At 47.5% G+C, this 16,716-nt stretch overlaps 1 protein-coding gene across 1 annotated transcript in view; it reads right to left on the bottom strand.

The window, feature by feature from the left end:
• The window catches only part of LOC309568114 (sacsin-like), a 33,768-nt gene extending 18,044 nt beyond the window's left edge, over positions 1-15,724 (bottom strand). Inside the window, exons 1-5 of the mRNA XM_082273715.1 lie at positions 15,687-15,724; positions 15,251-15,333; positions 11,603-11,714; positions 5,828-5,974; positions 1,266-2,661 (exon numbers count right to left, since the gene is read on the bottom strand). Of these exons, the coding sequence (XP_082129841.1) occupies positions 1,266-2,661; positions 5,828-5,974; positions 11,603-11,714; positions 15,251-15,333; positions 15,687-15,690 (1,742 nt within the window). The 5' untranslated portion in view covers positions 15,691-15,724. The remainder of the gene's footprint in view (positions 1-1,265; positions 2,662-5,827; positions 5,975-11,602; positions 11,715-15,250; positions 15,334-15,686) is intronic.
• Between the last annotated feature and the right edge of the window lie 992 nt (positions 15,725-16,716).

Genomic DNA, 16,716 nt, shown 5'->3' with positions numbered 1-16,716 from the left:
CACCACCACCACCACTGCCAAAAATTCCACCCCCTTCACCACCACCACCACTAATCCCACCCCCTTCACCACCACTGCCACTAATCCCACCCCCTTCACCACCACCACTAATCCCACCCCCTTCACCACCCCCACCACCACTACTAATCCCACCCCCTTCACCAATCCCACCCCCTTCACCACCACCACTGCCACTAATCCCACCCCCTTCACCACCACCGCAGCCACTAATCCCACCCCCTTCACCACCACCACCACTAATCCCAACCCCTTCACCACCAACACCACTGCCACTAATCCCACCCCCTTCACCATCACTGCCACTAATCCCACCCCTTCACCACCCCCACCACTAATCCCACTCCCTTCACCACCACCAATCCCACCACCAATCCCACCCCCTTCACCACCACCACAGCCACCAATCCCACCCCCTTCACCACCACCACTAATCCCACCCCCTTCACCACCACCACAGCCACCAATCCCACCCCCTTCACCACCACCACCACTAATCCCACCCTCTTCACCACCACCACTTATCCCACCCCCTTCACCACCATCACCACCGCCACTAATCCCACCCCCTTCACCACTACTAATCCCAACCCCTTCACCACCAACACCACTGCCACTAATCCCACCCCCTTCACCACCACTGCCACTAATCCCACCCCCTTCACCACCACTGCCACTAATCCACCCCCTTCACCACCACCACCACTAATCCCACCCCTTCTCCACCAACACCACCGCCACTAATCCCACCCCCTTTACCACCACCGCCACTAATCCACCCCCTTCACCACCACCACCACTAATCCCACCCCTTCTCCACCACCACCAATAATCCCAACCCCTTCACCACCAACACCACTGCCACTAATCCCACCCCTTCACCTCCACTGCCACTAATCCCATCCCCTTCCCCACCACCACCGCCACTAATCCCACCCCCTTCACACCCACTGTCATTAATCCTACCCCCTTCACCACCACTAATCCCACCCCTTCTCCACCACCACCACTAATCCCACCCCCTTCACCACCACCACTGCCACTAATCCCACCCCCTTCTCCACCACACCAACTGCCACTAATCCCATCCCCTTCACCATCACCACCACCGCTGCCATTAATCCCACACCCCCACTTTTGCTTTTTATTGGTTGAGCCAGATGGACTTGTGTCTTTTCCAACCTGTCTATGCAACTATGAAACATTTCCCCACAGCAAGGCATTTTAGCACTCTATGGCTGGCTCACCTTGGAAAGTCTTTGCTGTCAATGTAGACCATGCCATTTCGTTCCGTGCTCTGGAAACTTGTGAATTTTCCATCTGCCAATGGCAACAGCTGGAGGTTGAGTAACCCGCTGTACTGTCCATCGCTGATGGCATACTTCAGGAGCATCATTTTTTTTTCACGTGAGACCCCGTGCCAGCCATCTTTTTGTAAAGACTGCCTCACCAGAGAAGGAGAAACACTGTTCAGTTCTGTAGCTAACTGCAGAGATGAATAGACGTGCCTGGGGACTTTAATGAGTGGAGCTCCCAACAACAGAAAAACGTCCTCTAAGCATGCAGAGAGTTTGTCTTCGAATGCGCTTTCCAGTAGAAAAACAGCTTCAGTGGCCGTTACCCAACGGGATTGGTCAGCTATCTGGAATACTCTTTCCTTCATCAGTTTTTCGGCCAATTGTCTAGTAAGTTTATGCCATATCTTTTTGTGTTGAGTCCTTTCTGGGTCTGGCCAGATTTTGTAAATGACTTCAGCTGGTATTTTGGAAGACTTGACCAAGGACACCGTATTACAGACTGCATGCGTGTAAAGTAGAGGCAGAACTTGTTCCACCAAAATATGGTTCCACTTAGCAGCCTCGTCATGTTGCTGGTCTATTTCCGGCCACTTTAGGCTTCTCCTGTCGTCAGTAAGGTCAAAACAACCATTGATGATCAATGGTAGACCTGTCCTGTTTTCCTCCTTGTCTGGAAGTGGCAATATGCAACTCAAGCGACCTCCATAGCCCATGCAGGCCTCGGATAAGGGGAAGGCCAAGTCAAGTGATGGTTTGTTGCAGAGTTTGTTGCTCAGCTCCGTCAGGTCTGGAAATACATTTCCTTGAATGGTACTGGAGGTCACTAACCACTTACTATCTTCTTTTTCTCCTCCAAACTGCTTCAGAGTAGTAACCTTAATATGCGTCTTAATGTCAAGATCAGCTGACTTGTTCCCAAAATTCTCTTCGGTAGACACTTCAACAGTAAGGAGAGTGGTCAACGCTCCACTGCGGTCAATATTCTTGAGAGCTACTCTAGTAACATGGCGAAGGAAGAGGAGGCTGATGCTAGCATCCCTGATGAAAGACTCAAAGAGCTCCTGAACCCTCTCAGAGTCGTAGATATTTTCAGAGATATCAGATGGATCAAGTCGCAGAGGGAAGCGAAAAAGAGTTCCATTGAAGTGACCAGAGTTGAGAATCTCTTCCCAGCGACCTAAGCCGAGAGCCTCCAGGGCTTTTTTGAAAGGTTGGAACTGGTCAGAAAGTCCATCTAAGTCTCGCCTTCCTTTTTCTAAATTCCATAGGCATCCTCCTCTGTGAAAAATCTGTTCCTGTGGATCCAGAAACCCAATATTTTTGCCGCTAAAGATTGCTGGGTAATCTGCGTATTAAAGAAAACAACACGTAAAAAAGCTTTACAAAAAGGACTTATAACTACAACAGCGAACAATTTAATGCAAGCAGCCATTACCTTCAATAATCCCAGGTTCCCCAGTATATCAATAGTTATTACACAAAATTGGGCAGGGCAATAGCTGCACAGCATGAAGCAGATATCCTACAGAATGACCTGGACAAAATAACAGAGTGGGCAACGACATGGCAAATGAGGTTTAACGTGGAGAAGTGTAAGGTTTTGCCCTTGGGGACTAAAAACATAAAAGCACAATACACTTTAGGGGGGGGGGAATCAAAAATGGAGAAAGATCTGGGAGTCTTGGTAGAGAATAGACTAAGCAATAGCATGCAATGTCAAGCTGCAGCTGCCAAAGCCAGCAGAATATTAGCATGCATAAAGAAAGGGATGTATTCCAGAGATAAGACTATAATCCTTCCACTTTATAAAACTCTGGTCCGACCGCATCTGGAGTATTCTGTCCAGTTCTGGTCGCCAGTCCTCAGGAGGGATGTGTTGGAGCTGGAGAGAGTCCAGAGAAGGGCAACTAAACTAATTAGGGGATTGGAGGACCTTAATTATTAACCACTTTGCCGCGCCGCTGCTCACTAGAGCTCTACTGCGGCAAAGTGGCTCTTGTAGGTCTGACGACGTAGACCTACGTCGCCAGACACTCCCCCTTCTCTGCGGCGCGCGCACGCCGCCGGAGCCTCGCTCCCGCTGTATTCAGTCACAGCGGGAGTCGGGCCAGGGGAGGAGCAGCGGTGATCGCCGCTGCTCTTCCCCGATCGTCGGGGAATCGAGTGTGGAGATCCGCCCGCTTGTGTAAACAGAGCGGGCGGATCTCCTAAGTGACAGGCAGGGTCAGATTGCAGGGTTCAGCATAGCTGAACATGCGATCTGTCCTTGTGTCACTCAGTCACCTCCCCCCACACACGTTAGTAAGCACCAGGCATACATTAACCCCCTCCCTCTCCAATAAAATTAACCCCCTCCCTGCCAGTGTCATCTTTACTGTAACAGTGCATATTTATAGCACTGATTACTGTAGTAATGTCACTGGTAACCCCAAAAGTGTCAAAAATGTCAGCCAAGGGTCCGATCTGTCCGTCGCAATGTCGCAGTCCCACAAAAAAAAAAAAAAAAAAAATCGCAGATCGCCGCCATTACTCGTTAAAAAAAAAAAAAAATTACAGAAATCTTTCCCTTAGTTAGTAAAACGCAATGACTTTTGCGCAAACCAATCAAAATACGCTTATTGCGATTTTTTTTTACCAAAAATATGTAGCAGAAAACAAATTGGCCTAAAATGATAAAAAATTCAGATTTTAACATTTTTTTGGGGGGGAATTTCATATAAAAAAAAAAATGTGAAAAATATTGTTATTTTTTCAAAATTGTCGCTCTTTTTTTGTTTATAGCGCAAAAAGTAAAAATCGCACAGGTGATCACATACTACCAAAAGAAAGCTCTGTTTGTGGGAAAAAAAGGACGTAAATTTTGATTGGGTATGGCATTGCATGACCGCGCAATTGTCAGTTAAAGTCGCACAGTGCCGAATCGCAAAAAGTGGCCCAGACGGAAGACAGCAAAATCCTCCTTTAAGTGGTTAAAGAGCGTCTGCGATCGCTTGATTTATTCTCCCTGGAGAAGAGACGCCTGAGAGGGGACATGATAGCAATTTATAAATATCTCAATGGTGATCTCGGCATAGAAAAAAAGCTATTCATTCGGAGGGATTGCATGAGGACTTGAGGGCATACAATGCGATTAGAGGAGAAGCGTTTTAACCTCAGGCAACGTGGGGGGTTCTTTACTGTTAGAGCTACAAGATTGTGGAATTCTCTACCACAAGAGGTGGTTTCTGCGGGAAGTATGGTGGCTTTCAAAAGACTCTTAGACGTACATCTCAAGGATCAGAACATTCAGGGCTATGTGAGATGATTACAGCCACACACACCTACACAGGTTGAACTGGATGGACTATTGTCTTTATTCAACCTCATCTACTATGTAACTAGGACATGTAACAATAGACTCTTTCCATCAATCTCCACTCCATGTCTTAGGGCTTACTCACTGTCTCTGGGTGCTAGCTCAATGGGGCCTGTATGTCCCCAGTACAATAAGCTAAACAAAAAACAGCCATATTTTAGTCACTATTTCAACTTCACAAAACGTTATTGCTGCTTTGAGGAATATATAGCAAAATGAGGCACATCTCTCGCCACTAGACCTTACTCCTATTCCTTGGACATATTTCCCCCCCAAATAGGGCTTAGTCATAAAGGTCTCCAAGGTCACCCCTGTTTGGGGGTGAAATGCCTCAAAGGAGTAGGAGCAGGGGTTGGTGGAGAACTATGTGCTTCAGTTTGCTGTAAAATAATAAAAAAATAAAAACAATGCGTTGGGAGGCGTGGCTTTTTTTTAATGAATCTCCAATCTACAGGTTTTTACAGTTTCAGAAAATGTCTGGTAGCTCTTCTTGAAAGTAGAAGTCCTTAGTCTTCCATGGTAAGGCTCGGTTCACACAGGGGCGGCTTCAAAGTCGCCCGACTCTGAAGCCGCCCCATGCAGAGCGACCTCAGCGTGGCTAGCAAACGACTTCTCTAATAGAAGTCGCCCCCAAAGTAGTGCAGGAACCTTTTTCTAAGTCGGAGTGACTTGAGTTGCTCCGATTAGAACGGTTCCATTGCACTGAATGAAGCATGACTTGTCAGGCGGCTAAGTGGCCTGACAAGTTGCCCCAGTGTGAACCGGGACTTAATCACTCAGCCTTGAAGATTGAAAAAATATTGTGAATGTAGCGCATCATGAGCTTCCCCCATGAGGGGGTGCCACAGCTGCAACCTGCATACACTGTCCTCTTCATCAATGAGGACCTCCCAGTCCAGAGAAGAGGCAAAAAGGAAAAGAAGAAGAGGATACTCTGGCATCACATGACCATTCTGTAGACTTTAAAGAAAGGTAGGTAATGCGAGGGTGAACCCGGCCTTACTGTATTGGTTCATGAACAAAGGTGTCCATGAATTTGGACCAACGTGCCTGTATGTGAACTTTGGAGGACAATCTATGAAATATTTCCTAAATGTTCCAGCTTTACACACATAACATATGGACTCCTTGAGATCAAAATGACCCTCAGGCTGACCTGTAATGTGGTAGACCGAGTTGAACCCAAGTCCAAATCTTCCAACGGTGTCGGGGTCTTTGCGTTTGATGCTGTTTCCAGGTTTCTGGATCCCGTCCCAGTCTTGATCGGTAAAGATCTCATTGTTGTAGGCCAGAAGAGCCGGGCCTGAGGGAGGAAATCAATACATGAAGAAGAATTCAAAACGCAATAGAGGAATTATCTGCAGGTCTGACAGGTTGGGGGGAGATTTACTAAAACTAAAGAGTGCAACATCTGGTGCAGCTCTGCATAAAAACCAGCTTCCAGGTTTTATTGTCAAAGTTTATTGAACAAGCTGAAGTTAGACACTCATTGGCTGCCATGAGTGCTCCAGTTTTAGTAAATCAACCCCTTGATCTCTTGCACCTCTTGCTAAAATGTTGCAATCCACTTTTAAAATAAAATAAAAAAAAAAAAAAACTGGAGAAAAAGTTAAAAAATATGAAAACTTTCCACCCAGTTTCTGCTCATGGCATCTAGAGGGAGAATGGCGGGAGGATCCTCTGGTGAGATCCTGGGAATGCAGAGTCTCCGAAATCTTATGAAGATGCTCCAGGAGAGCCTTCTCTTGAGATTATGATCACTACTAGATTTGGGTAAATGGTTCGGACAGAACAGAAGTTAAGCAGGGACATCATCAGTGAACAGCCGATGTTTCAGGGAGTTCGGCGGGTCCGGTAGGTGGCGGATCTACATCGAGGGACATTGTTTTTTTGTTTTTTTTAAATAAAGAATTGTCAAAAACCTGTCTACTGTTTTTATTTTTGAAACTTTTTTGGTGAATGGGTAGGGGGTACACATTACTCATTCACATGGAGGGGGGGGGGACTGGATCTGGGGGTCCCCTTGATAAAGGGGGCTTTCAGATTCGGAGAGGCCCCTGCCTGCAGACCCCTACAACCACAGCCCAGGATTGGGGGGGGCGAAGAGATCCTTGTCCTCAATCAACATGGGGACAAGGTGCTTTGGGGTGGGGTCAAACTCTTTTTATGGCCAATTACTTGCATATAAGCCTTCAAAATGGGGGCTTTTGATTTCTCATGTTCGGCTCCCATAGAGTTCGCGGCTCGGTGTTCGGCCCATCTCTAATCACAACCACGATCTCCCCAGAACTGGGTGTAAGGTTAGTATTTTTCCTACATAATTTTTTTTTAAAGTGCGCAGAAAAGTTTTTAAGTGTTACGAGTTGGTATCAAAAAGTTTTGAGTAAAAGGTTTTGCAATACACTAACAGATGGCATCACAAGGCTCCCACAGTCGAGCACCGATCTTCATAAGTCAGTGTGCCAAAAGACATCATCCTGTGTATAACGGGAGCTGTGCAACTGGTGCTATTCTGACCACGCGCGTTACCACGTCTGGTGGCATGTTCCAAAACTATACAATAACACACAAATGCAGCGCTTAACCACTTTAGCCCCGCTCACTGTGCCTCTACTGCGGCACAGTGGCTCGTTCCCGTCCAGCGACGTAGACCTACGTCGCTGGACTCCTCCCCTTGTTGGCGGCGCTCGCGCGCCGCCGGAGGCTCGCTCCCGCTGTATTCAGTCACAGCGGGAGTCGGGCCAGGGGAGGAGCAGCGGCAATCGCTGATGCTCTTCCCCGATCGTCGGGAAATCGAGTTTGGAGATCCGCCCGCTTGTGTAAACAAAGCGGGCGGATCTCCTAAGTGACAGATTGCAGGGTTCAGCATAGCTGAACATGCGATCTGTCCCTGTGTCACTCAGTCACCTCCCCCCCCACACGTTAGTAAGCACCAGGCATACATTAACCCCTCCCTCTCCAATAAAATTAACCCCTTCCCTGCCAGTGTCATTTTTACAGTAACAGTGCATATTTATAGCACTGATTACTGTAGTAATGTCACTGGTACCCCCAAAAGTGTCAAAAATGTCAGTCAAGGGTCCGATTCTGTCCCCCGCAATGTCGCAGTCCCGCAAAAAAAAAAAAAAAAAAACGCATATCGCCGCCATCACTCGTTAAAAAAAAAAACAAAAAAAACAAAAATGACAGAAATCTTTCCCTTAGTTAGTAAACGCAATAACTTTTGCGCAAACCAATCAAAATACGCTTATTGTGATTTTTTTTTTACCAAACATAGGTAGCAGAAAGCAAATTGGCCAAAAATGTGAAAAAAATTTGATTTTTACATTTTTTTGGGGGGAATTTCATATAAAAAAATGTGAAAAATATTGTTATTTTTTCAAAATTTTTTTGTTTATAGCACAAAAAGTAAAAATCGCACAGGTGATCAAATACCACCAAAAGAAAGCTCTGTTTGTCAGAAAAAAAGGACGTAAATTTCGTTTGGGTATGGCATCGCACAACCGCGCAATTGTCAGTTAAAGTCAGTTAAACGCAGTGCCGAATCGCAAAATATAGCCTGGTCAGGAATGGGGTAAAAGTGGCCTGGACGTAAGACCGCAAAATCCTCCGGTGGTAAAGTGGTTAAGACCTCCTAAAAAACCCAATATGCAAATGAAAAACAATATTCAGAAAAAAAAAAAAAAAAAAGAGTCCATAAATGTGCAAAAATGCATTAGGTGTTGAGAAGAATCCGCTACCGGAGGAAAGATTTCACACTTACCCTTACCCCAAAAGATGGACTACTTCTGCAAGAGTAGTCAATAAAGCTTCGGCATATCTCACTCCAACTCTCCTCCACTGCTATGGCATCAAGGATCTTCAATAAAAGGGCATATACCACCATATGTGGACTCTCAGGATAGATATATGTAGGTATAAGCCGCAAAGAACCTCATTGCACAGTATTACTCATAACTTATTGATAAGATCAAAAATACTGACAAACAGAAGCATAATAACCGCATGCAAGTCCTCATAGGTTAGCTGATGTTTCCATCCAACAGTAAGGCTGACTAACCAGCGTGGTGACGTCACGTGACCTAGCTCTTCCCGACACATTTCATCATAAGCAGACGTCATCAGGGACGTGGTGACGCGACGCCCCTGATGACGCCGGCTTATGAAGAAACGCGTCGGCAGGAGCTAGGTCACGTGACGTCGCCACGCTGGTTAGTCGGCCTTACTGTTGGATGGAAACATCAGCAATCATATGAGGACTTACATGCAGTTGTTAAGCGTTTGTCAGTATTGCGTATCTTATCAATAAATAATTACGTATGAGTAATACTGCGCATCAAGGTTCTTTTCTGCTTATCCCTACATATATATGTCCTGAGAGTCCATATATGGTGGTATATGCCCTTTTATTGAAGATCCTTGATGCCATTGCAGTGGAGAGTTGGAGTGAGATATGCCTAAGCTTTAGTGACTACTCTTGCACAAGTATTCCATCTTTTGGGGTAAGGGTCAGTGTGAACTCTCCTCCGGTGGCGGAGTCTTCCGGTGAGATTGTGGGAATGCCAAGTCTCCCAAACCCCAAGATGCTCAAGGAGTATCATCTCTCAGGATCTCACCAGAAAGATTGTGATATCACCCTTCAATGGCATTGCCCAAATATGGCCACGTGACCATATTAGCTCAATGATGTTACAGGCGTCCCCACCCAAAAGTTATCTGCTGCTACGGGCGGGGAATTTCATAGCCGCAGCTCATTGGGTGCCGATTTGACAGCAGTAACGACTACCTTCATGCCCCAGTCTGAACCCAAGTTCAGATCAAACCCCTTTAGTGATGGCGAACCTTGGCACTCCAGATGTTTTGGAAGTACATTTCCTATGATGCTCATGCACTCAGCAGTATAGTTGAGCATCATGGGAAATGTACTTCCAAAACATCTGGAGTGCCAAGGTTCGCAATCACTAAAGGGGTTTGATCTGAACTTGGGTTCAGACTGGCACATCTGGGGTGCCAAAGTTCACCATCACTGGTCTAGGGAAAGGTGACATCAGGAGTCTTCCGGTGAGATCCTGGGAAAGCCAAGTCTCCCAAATCCCAAGAAGCTCCAGGAGTATCATCTCTCAGGATCTCACCAGAAGGATTGTGTTATCACCCTTCAATGGCATTGCCCAAATATGGCCATGTGACCATATTAGGTCAATGATGTTACAAGCGTTCCCACCCTAAAATTACCTGCTGCTACAGGTGGGGAATGCCCTAGCCGCAGCTGATTGGCTGCAGATTTGGTGGCAGTAACGGCATCCTTCATGCCCCAGTCTGAGCCCAAATGTAGATCAAACCCCTTTAGTGATGGAGACCCTTGGCACCTCAGATATTTCCTATGATGCTCATGCACTCTGCAATGTAGTTGTGCATCATGGGAAATGTACTTCCAAAACATCTGGGGTGCCAAGGTTCCCCATCACTGGTCTAGGGAAAGGTGACATCAGGAGTCTTCCGGTGAGATTGTGGGAATGCCAAGTCTCCCAAACCCCAAGATGCTCAAGGAGTATCATCTCTCAGGATCTCACCAGAAAGATTGTGATATCACCCTTCAATGGCATTGCCCAAATATGGCCACGTGACCATATTAGCTCAATGATGTCACAAGCATCCCCACTCTAAAAAGTTACCTGCTGCTACAGGCGGGGAATTTCTTAGCCGCAGCTGATTGGGTGCCGATTTGACAGCAGTAACGGCTTCCTTCATGCCACAGTCTGAACCCAAGTTCAGATCAAACCCCTTTAGTGATGGCGAACCTTGGCACCAGAGCTGATGTGGAAGTACATTTCCTATGATGCTCATGCACTCAGCAGTATAGTTGAACATCATGGGAAATGTACTTCCAAAACATCTGGGGTGCCAAGGTTCCCCATCACTGGTCTAGGGAAAGGTGACATCAGGAGTCTTCCGATGAGGTCCGGGGAATGCCAAGTCTCCCAAATCCCATGATGCTCCAGGAGTATCATCTCTCAGGATCTCACCAGAAAGATCCTGATTTCACCCTTCAATGGCATTGCCCAAATATGGCTATGTGACCATATTAGGTCAATGATGTCACAAGCATCCCCACTCTAAAGTTACCTGCTGCTACAGGTGGGGAATGCCCTAGCCGCAGCTGATTGGGTGCAAAATCGGCACCATTAACGGCTTCCTTCATGCTCCAGTCTGAACCCAAGTTCAGATCAAACCCCTTTAGTGATGGCAAACCTCGGCACCCCAGATATTTCCTATGATGCTCATGCACTCTGCAGTGTAGTTGAGCATCATGGGAAATGTATTTCCAAAACATCTGGGGTGCCAAAGTTCCCCATCACTGGTCTAGGGAAAGGTGACATCAGGAGTCTTCCGGTGAGATCTGGGGAATGCCAAGTCTCCCAAATCCCATGATGCTCCAGGAATATCATCTCTCAGGATCTCACCAGAAGGAAATGGGGTTGGAGATGATTTAAACAAAAATTAAAGTATCACTAAAGGCAAAAACTTTTTTTTTTTTTTTTTTGTTTTGGACTGAGTGGAGAGGGATTAGACCCCCAGTCAGGTTTTTATTGTGGTTTGTGCACCCCAGTTAGGGGTATTTGCCCTGTTTACCGTTATTTAAGAGAATGAAAGAAAATCCAACATTTTGGGTTGACACCAGGACAGTAATAGAAGGGACATCTTCCAATTCAGACACTAGTTCTGGGGCTCCTTTGAAGGGATTTCCTCTCACTTCCTGTTTTGACTGTGGGACAGGAAGTGAATGAAAATCTCCCCAATGGGGACACAAATGACAAAAAAAAAAAAAAAAAAAAACTACACAGAGGTTATAACTCTCCCTTACTCTATCCATAACAAATAAAAAAAAAACATTTTACCATTAGTTCTAAATGAAAGTAAAATAATGTTTTACCTTGGAGAACATGGAGGTCTTCGGAATGTAAAGTTTCTGTTCCGTATTGTCTTTCGTCGTAAACAAAAATGACTTCAGTTGCTTTAGCATCATCGGCATTCTGAATCAGTTCCTGAAAATGTATAAAATAAAATGTTATTGATACAGAACATTGCAGTTTTTGTTTTTCTAAGTCCTCCCTGTATTGCCTGTTGATCCTGCCAGTAGATCCATTATTTTTCCACTTCCTGTGGTTGGGTGACAACACTGTTTGTCCTGCAGTGAACTGACACAGCAGCGTTGTCACTCTGTGGACAAGGAGTCTTAGGTGGACCAGTAGTTTTAAATAGACTTCAATTAAGAAACAAAGTAATGAAAGGCCAATTCCAGCTAACAATTTCCAAGCAGTTAGGGTTCTGACACTCGGGCCGGGCGGAGCTCGCTCAGCATAATACTGATGTACAGGAATGGGCGAACGATTCTGGCCAAGCATAAGCTTGGCCCGAACATCGGCCATTCGGGCCTGAATTTTCTGTGCGCTCGGCGGGGGTGTTCGCCCATGGAGCACACAGTCAATAGGTTAAGGAGCAGGGCCGAGAAACGATGGATGAGTCCTCAGCTGTCAGCGGGTCGGGAAACAATGGATGAGTCCTCAGCTGTCAGCGGGTCGGGAAACAATGGATGAGTCATCAGCTGTCAGCGGGTCGGGAAACGATGGATGAGTCATCGGCTGTCAGCGGGCCGGGAAACAATGGATGAGTCATCGGCTGTCAGCGGGCCGGGAAACAATGGATGAGTCATCGGCTGTCAGCGGGTCGGGAAACGATGGATGAGTCATCAGCTGTCAGCGGGTCGGGAAACGATGGATGAGTCATCGGCTGTCAGCGGGCCGGGAAACAATGGATGAGTCATCGGCTGTCAGCGGGCCGGGAAACAATGGATGAGTGATCGGCTGTCAGCGGGCCGGGAAACAATGGATGAGTCATCGGCTGTCAGCGGGTCGGGAAACGATGGATGAGTCATCGGCTGTCAGCGGGCCGGGAAACAATGGATGAGTCATCGGCTGTCAGCGGGCCGGGAAACAATGGATGAGTGATCGGCTGTCAGCGGGCCGGGAAACAATGGATGAGTCATCGGCTGTCAGCGGGCCGGGAAACAATGGATGAGTCATCGGCTGTCAGCGGGCCGGGAAACAATGGATGAGTCATCGGCTGTCAGCGGGTCGGGAAACGATGGATGAGTCATCAGCTGTCAGCGGGCCGGGAAACAATGGATGAGTCATCGGCTGTCAGCGGGCCGGGAAACAATGGATGAGTGATCGGCTGTCAGCGGGCCGGGAAACAATGGATGAGTCATCGGCTGTCAGCGGGCTGGGAAACAATGGATGAGTCATCGGCTGTCAGCAGGCTCGGAAACGATGGATGAGTGATCGGCTATCAGTGGGCTGGGATATGATGATGAGCCATCAGCTGTCAGCGGGGTGGGAAACGATAGAAGAGCCATCAGCTGTCAGCGGGCTTCTCCGCTGACAGCTGAATGGAAATAAAAAAACATTGCAGAATTTGTTGGCAATAGAAGATTAAAAAAACACCTAACACTCCCCCCACCTGTACCCCAACATCTAACACTTCCCCCATCTTTACCCCAACATCTAACACTCCCCCCACCTGTACCCCAACATCTAACACTTCCCCCATCTTTACCCCAACATCTAACACTTCCCCCACCTGTACCCCAACATCTAACACTTCCCCCACCTGTACCCCAACATCTAACACTCGCCCCACCTGTACCCCAACATCTAACACTTCCCCCACCTGTACCCCAACATCTAACACTTCCCCCATCTTTACCCCAACATCTAACACTTCCCCCACCTGTACCCCAACATCTAACACTCGCCCCACCTGTACCCCAACATCTAACACTTCCCCCACCTGTACCCCAACATCTAACACTTCCCCCACCTGTACCCCAACATCTAACACTTCCCCCACCTGTACCCCAACATCTAACACTCACCCCACCTGTACCCTAACATCTAACACTTCCCCCACTTGTACCCCAACATCTAACACTCACCCCACCTGTACCCTAACATCTAACACTTCCCCCACCTGTACCCCAACATCTAACACTTCCCCCACCTGTACCCCAACATCTAACACTTCCCCCACCTGTACCCCAACATCTAACACTCACCCCACCTGTACCCTAACATCTAACACTTCCCCCATCTTTACCCCAACATCTAACACTTCCCCCACCTGTACCCCAACATCTAACACTTCCCCCACCTGTACCCCAACAACACTCGCCCCACCTGTACCCCAACATCTAACACTCACCCCACCTGTACCCCAACATCTAACACTCGCCCCACCTGTACCCCAACATCTAACACTTCCCCCACCTGTACCCCAACATCTAACACTTTCCCCACCTGTACCCCAACATCTAACACTCACCCCACCTGTATTCTAACACCTAACACTCACCCCACCTGTATTCTAACATCTAACACTCGCCCCACCTGTACCCCAACATCTAACACTTCCCCCACCTGTACCCCAACATCTAACACTCGCCCCACCTGTACCCCAACATCTAACACTTCCCCCACCTGTACCCCAACATCTAACACTCGCCCCACCTGTACCCCAACATCTAACACTTCCCCCACCTGTACCCCAACATCTAACACTTCCCCCACCTGTACCCCAACATCTAACACTTCCCCCACCTGTACCCCAACATCTAACACTCACCCCACCTGTACCCCAACATCTAACACTCACCCCACCTGTACCCCAACATCTAACACTCCCCCCATGTGTGCCCTAACACTTATACTACTCACTTTACCTGTACCCCAACATCTAACACCTCCCCCATGCGTGCCCTAACACTTACCCTTCATCTACCTGGACCCAAAAACCTAATCCTCACCTCATCTGTACCCAAACACCTAACACTCACCCCACCTGCACCCTAACATCTAACGCTCTCCCCCCCTTCTGTACCCCAAATCTTAAACCAGGGATCCTCAAACTACGGCCCTCCAGCTGTTGCGGAACTACACATCCCATGAGTCATTGTAAAACTCTGACATTCACAGACATGACTAGGCATGATGGGAATTGTAGTTCCTGAACAACTGGAGGGCCGTAGTTTGAAGACCCCTGTCTTAAACCAATCTCTGGGTCTCAAGAATTTTATCATTTTGAAGAGAGCGATAAAGGGGTAGAGCCCCCCTCAGGATATTCCTGTGGTCTAGGACCCCAATGGTCAGATTTTCCCACACTTCCTTGTCCTCACAGCAAGTGATGGGAAAAGCCTTTCGGGGGGGAGGGGGGGGGGGGACGACGACAGATTGCAGGAAAACACTGGAAAGGACTACAGCTTCTGTCAGGTTTTTATTACTGTCCGTAGCTTCCTGCCCTGATGACAGCCACATATCCCCCAATTTTATCCCGGTGTCACAGAGCCAGGAAGTGAGGTGAAATCTCCCCAGCGGGGTCATGGACAGCAAAGAAACCGTCATATTTGCGCTTCCATGATGTCGGCTGATGTTGGGCTTTACGCATCGCTTCAGATTTTGCTGGATGGCATTGGTAGTTTTTACCCCACAAATTCCTCTTTAATTGGTAATGAAATAATTTCACTTACTTTAAGGATCTGTCCCCCGTCCGGGTATTTCCGCAAAATATTCTGCAGCTGGATCAGGAAGGGTGGGGCCCTCTGGCAGAAATCTGCAGGGAGGTTTTCTATCATTAAATTTGTATTCAATTTTTAGTAACTTTACAAAATGCACAAATCATTTGCGGACACGTCACAACATTATTATTGTTTTAAAAAATCTCCACCTTCTATCATTTTAAAGCAGTCATTGAGCTCCAGTCCAGTGACTGTGCCTAGGGCGAGATGATGTCATCAGTCTGCTGCAGGCAGGAGGAAGCATTTCCTCAGTCTCCCCTCCCCCAGTGATCAGACTGTACATTGTAACTTTGTAGAAGGAGGAGGAGGAGGAAGCGCTTGATCAGTCTCCCCTCCCCCAGTGATCAGACTGTACATTGTAATAAAAAAAAAATAAGATGACACTTACCCATATTTTATCTGATGTTCACTGAAGTCTTGCTTTTTCTAAAAGATGAAATAAAGAGATATTAAAGTGGAATTCCAATAAAAAAGACAAAATGAACACATCTTTTTTTTTACATTTTTTTTTTTTATTTAAGAGTGGAGAAGGATTAGTCCCCCTGTCAGCCTTTACTTTTACTGGTTTCATCTAAATTGAAAGTAACATAGTGTGACAAATATTGGGTTCACACCAGAACAGGAACAGAGGGGATATTTTCCAATGGGGGCACTAATTCTGGTGACACCCCCGGATTCCCTCACTTCGGAGGGATGTTACCTCACTTCCTGTTTTGGTGATGGGACAGGAAATGAAGGGAAATCTCCCCTATGGGACACAGATGGCAAAAAAAAAAAAAAAACACTAATCGGGGTTATAACCGTCCTTACTCTATCCAAAATGTAAAAAAAAAAAAAAAAAAAAAAGGGCTTGCTTCTACTTTAACCACCTCCCACCGGGGCCATTGTACATATGGGAGTCTCGTCCTTCTGATCGGACGTTCCGGAACGTCCTTCAGAAGGAGTGAGATCGCGCTGCCGCGGGCACGCGCAGCGGCGCGATCCCGATGTGCCTGTGTCCCTCAGACACAGAGCAACAAGATTCGGCAGGAGGGCCCTGTGATTGGCCCTCCTGATCACATGACGGCTGTGTCTGTCCAATCACAGCCGTCATGCAATGTAAATACAGCCGTTGTAACGGCTTCGATCTCCTCTCCTCCTGACAGATCCTGTCAGTGAGGAGAAGAGGAGAGGATCGGTGCTGCAGCTGGGGGGGATCAGTGAGTATTTCTAATTACTCACTGATCACAGGGGGGGGTCTGTGCTGGTAATCAGAACATTGATTACCAGTGCAGCCCTGGGGGGGGGGGGGGGGGGGGTGCCACTAAGCCACCAGGGATGCCCACCCATGACCACCAGGGATGGCCACCAGGGATGGCAAGCAGGGCTCAGAGAGCCTGCCAGTGGTGCCCTCCTATCAGTGCTGCCCACCAATGCCA

Source organism: Pelophylax lessonae (genome assembly GCF_965119305.1).
Source record: "Pelophylax lessonae genome assembly, chromosome: 12".
Classification (NCBI taxonomy): Eukaryota; Metazoa; Chordata; class Amphibia; order Anura; family Ranidae; genus Pelophylax; species Pelophylax lessonae.
Note: the sequence above shows the minus strand (reverse complement) of the source record. Positions and strands in the feature narration are given on the sequence as shown.